The sequence below is a fragment of the Sinocyclocheilus anshuiensis genome, unplaced genomic scaffold (genome assembly GCF_001515605.1).
Source record: "Sinocyclocheilus anshuiensis isolate Anshui unplaced genomic scaffold, SAMN03320099.WGS_v1.1 scaffold3609, whole genome shotgun sequence".
NCBI lineage: Eukaryota > Metazoa > Chordata > Actinopteri > Cypriniformes > Cyprinidae > Sinocyclocheilus > Sinocyclocheilus anshuiensis.
This window is the reverse complement of record NW_015556144.1, coordinates 76,528-80,440: the sequence shown is the minus strand read 5'-3', so window position 1 is coordinate 80,440 and position 3,913 is coordinate 76,528. Positions and strand designations below refer to the sequence as shown.

The 3,913-nt window shown below is 30.6% G+C and overlaps 1 protein-coding gene across 1 annotated transcript in view; it reads right to left on the bottom strand.

Moving 5' to 3' along the window:
* Positions 1 to 3,913, bottom strand: part of LOC107676283 (sodium-driven chloride bicarbonate exchanger-like) — a 48,407-nt gene that overhangs the window by 27,316 nt on the left and 17,178 nt on the right. Inside the window, exon 3 of the mRNA XM_016470815.1 lies at positions 646 to 727. Coding sequence (XP_016326301.1) covers positions 646 to 727 — 82 coding nt within the window. The remainder of the gene's footprint in view (positions 1 to 645; positions 728 to 3,913) is intronic.

The following is a 3,913-nucleotide window of genomic DNA, read 5'->3' as shown; positions in this document are numbered from 1 at the left end:
TTACAGAGTATTTGTTAGATATAGCTAACAAAATATATATTGTGTGTTTGATTGGTCCAGACGCTACAGGGTGCTGCACACTAAAAAATTATTTTTTGAAGTTGTAAACAAAACAAAGATTACTGAAGCATGTTTTACGAGAAGATACTATGTCAGTCTTTCTACTTCAAAATGTTGCATTTAATTCAATGTGTGACTTCTTGTTATTATTATTATTATTATTTTAGAATTATTTGTGAATATTACTAGCAATTTCTGAGTGAAAACTGCTTCAAAGAAAATGCTATACCAATTTTTTTTTTCAGTGTATCATCCAAAAGCTCGCCAAGGCTGCATTTATTTAATTACAAAAATACAGTAAAAATAGTAATATTGTGAACTATTTTTATAATTTAAAATAAATGTTTTCTGTGTGAAAAACTGTAACATGTAAATATTCCTGTGATGCGCAGCTGAATTTTCAGCATCATTACTCCAGTCTTCAGTGTCACATGATCTTCAGAAATCATTCTAATATGCTGATTTGCTGCATAATTGCAATAAACAAAATCACACATATGATATTCGTAAATAAAAAATGTTTCAAAAAAATAAATACATATATATTTTTTGTTTAAATTCTGTTTTGTCTTAGTATGTATTTACCTTCTAGCTCCTCCTTCTCCAGTCCAGCTTTAAGCATGGAGTGAGTGCCTCCTCTGTCCACCACAGCCTCCTCATCATTCCTCTGTGTGTGGAGAGCGAGAGAGAGAGAGAGAGAGAGAGAGATAGATATGTCAGTATGAAGGTCTGTCTCAGAGTGACAGGTGAAGTGAATGTGTCTCACTGACAGATGCATTTGTCCCGGACGTCAGACAGATACTGACCCCACACACATTCATCTGATGCTTGCTGTCCTGAGACTGTGAAGCTGAGTGGAGAATTAACTAGTTTTTAACATTTTCTGAAGATAATGTGAGTTAATGTTTCCGAGAAAATCTCCAAATCTTCTCCATATATTAATATTGTTACATGTTACATTTATTAGAAATCTAATTATTAACTATTTATTGAACAAATCTCACTACACAGCAATATTATAAAATAGGCAACATTTCTTATTTTCATTTAGTTTAACTTGTTCTAAATATAACACACTAAAATAACTATAAAATGTATAAAAACTAATAAAAATGACAAAAACATAAAATGACTAAAACTATAACTGAAATTAAAATGAAAACAGAAAATATAAAAATAAAAAAAAATCTAAATATTAATAAAAACTATAATATTATCTCAATGATACTAAAATAACACTGATAATGTTACAGTTAACAATAATATTAATATTTATATAAACAAATATATTATATTAATAGTATGTCACAACCTATATAACATTAACATTAATATTAAAGAGACAAGAACTGTATTTAAAATGTACATTTTATTTACTTTAAAAATATATATTTTTGGATGAGACTGATAAAATATGGGTGGTTGCTAGGACATTGCTATACAGTTGCTAAGCTCCATACAGGTTAGGGATGCCATAAGAGTGAGTAAATAATGATAAGCAAATGCACTGCTTTAAAAATGAACTAAAATTCCCATTTTGGTCATATGCATGGCTTGAGGTCACTGCTGTATTTTCATCCAGTTCCTCAATGTATTGTTCTATTTTCTATGAGAATGAAAGTGCAATCCAACTACAAGACAGTTGCCGTGGTTACTAATGTAGCCAACAGCGGCAGCCGACTCATGTTCTTCAACAAAGACCATTTTTCATATTGAAAGCTTCACCACAACTTGACAGTGAAATTTACCCTTACTTTCTCTTTAAAAGAAAAAACACAGTGCTAGACATTAATATGCACAAACATTAGTATGTAGAATATACACAATAAAAATGCATATTAATATGTATACCTTTTGCATGGGAAATTATAGTGATTTAATATTTAAAAGACATTACTAACATGAAACAGGCCAAAACTGTGAATTATTGTTTTTTTAAATCAATTTTTAACAATAGAATATGATCAATAATTAATTTTCTATTGTTTAAAGCCATATCTAACACCATAAAATGCATGAACCGATAAAATGCACAACAATGCTTAGGGACTGGAAACAAATTTAAAAAGTATTTTATGAAAGAATTCTCTTCCACTCACCAAGGCAGAAAAAAACAGTACAATTGTGAAATATTATTACCATTTAAAATAACTTGTTTTCTATTGTAATCAATTGTAAAATGTAATTTATTTCTGTGATGCGCAGCTGAATTTTCAGCATCATTTCTCCAGTCTTCAGTGTCACATGATCCTTCAGAAATCATTCTAATATGCTGATTCTTTGATGAAAAGATAGTAAAAAAAAACATTTACTGAAAACTTTTCTAACATCATGAATATCTGTGCTGTCACTTAATTAAATGGATCCCTGCAGAATAAAAGTATTAATTTCTTTTTTTTTTTTTTTTTGAATCATGCTAACCCCAAAATTTTGACCGGTAGTGTATAAATGACAATATGCAAGTTGATCTGATTAAATGCATCTACCAAATGCATCACTGTAAAAGGTCCAAATCAATCATTTAAGGCAGGTTTTAAATATAGCAAACTTCAATTCATTCACTGGTATCTTATTTATATTTCATGCAGAAATACAACTAGAATACAATTACTATTCATCGCTCAGCTTCAGCACAAAACAAATTAGTGTCATAATGAGCTCTTGAGGGAATCTTTAATTAGTGCAAAAGAATGGCTGCTAGTTTAATAAACAGAGTTAACGCAGTTTCTATTCGAGATTCCCTTCATGTCAGTGCATAATGAAAGCAGGCTGGATTTGTGCATTTGTCCTCAACAGACAGCATTACTGACCAGCTGCTAATCGCAACAAGCTGGTGTTTTAGCGCCTCATTACTGAGAAACACACAGCATTAAAACAGATGGTGCCGAGCCAAGATCAACCCTCAGAGCAATTACATAAGAGCAGAAATACAGTCTTACCAAAAAACATACAATACTACTGTTGCACACATACACGCAAACTATTTAAAACTATGCTAGAATAGTAATATTCAATATATCTCAACATTTACACTATCATTTAAAAGGGTGAGGTCAGTACAATGACTTTTTTTGTTTGAAAGTAGTTAAAACTTTTATTCAGCAAGGATGCATGATCAAAAGTGAAAGTAAAGGCATTTAGAATGTTACAAAATAGTTCTATTTCAAATAAATGCTGTTTTTTTTTCTTTAATTACATTTATCAAAGTATCCTGAAAAAGTGATAAATCAGGGTTTCCACAAAAATACTGGTCAGCAGCACAATGGTTTTCAACATTGATATTAATCAGAAATTATTCTTGAGCAGCAAATCAGCATATTAGAATGATTCTGAAGATCATGTGACACTGAAGACTGGAGTAATGATGCTGAAAATTCAGATTTGATCACAGGAATAAATTACATTTTACAATAGATTACAATAGAAAACTGTTATTTTAAATGGTAATAATATTTAGCTATTTTTACTGTATTTTTTTATCAAACAACTGTAGCCTTGGTGAGCAGAAGAGGCTTCTTTCAAAAACATTTTAAAAAATCTTTCCGACCTGTAGTGTATGAGTTTTCTCAGAATTACTTGAAAAAACTTGATTCGAAATGTTTAATACAGTATTAAAAATCAAGGCACAAAATGACATTTCATAATTTTTATTTATATGCATCAATAGTATATTGATATATTTCACATATATTTCACCTGGTCTGACAGCAGCTCACTAATATCCATCCTAAATGTCAAAACTAGCAGCTAAAAGTCACGTTCCTCAGGGCCTTCAGGTAATACTGTGTGTGTGTGTGTGTGTGTGTGTGTGTGTGTGTGTGTGTGTGTGTGTGTGTGTGTGTGTCTGTGTGTG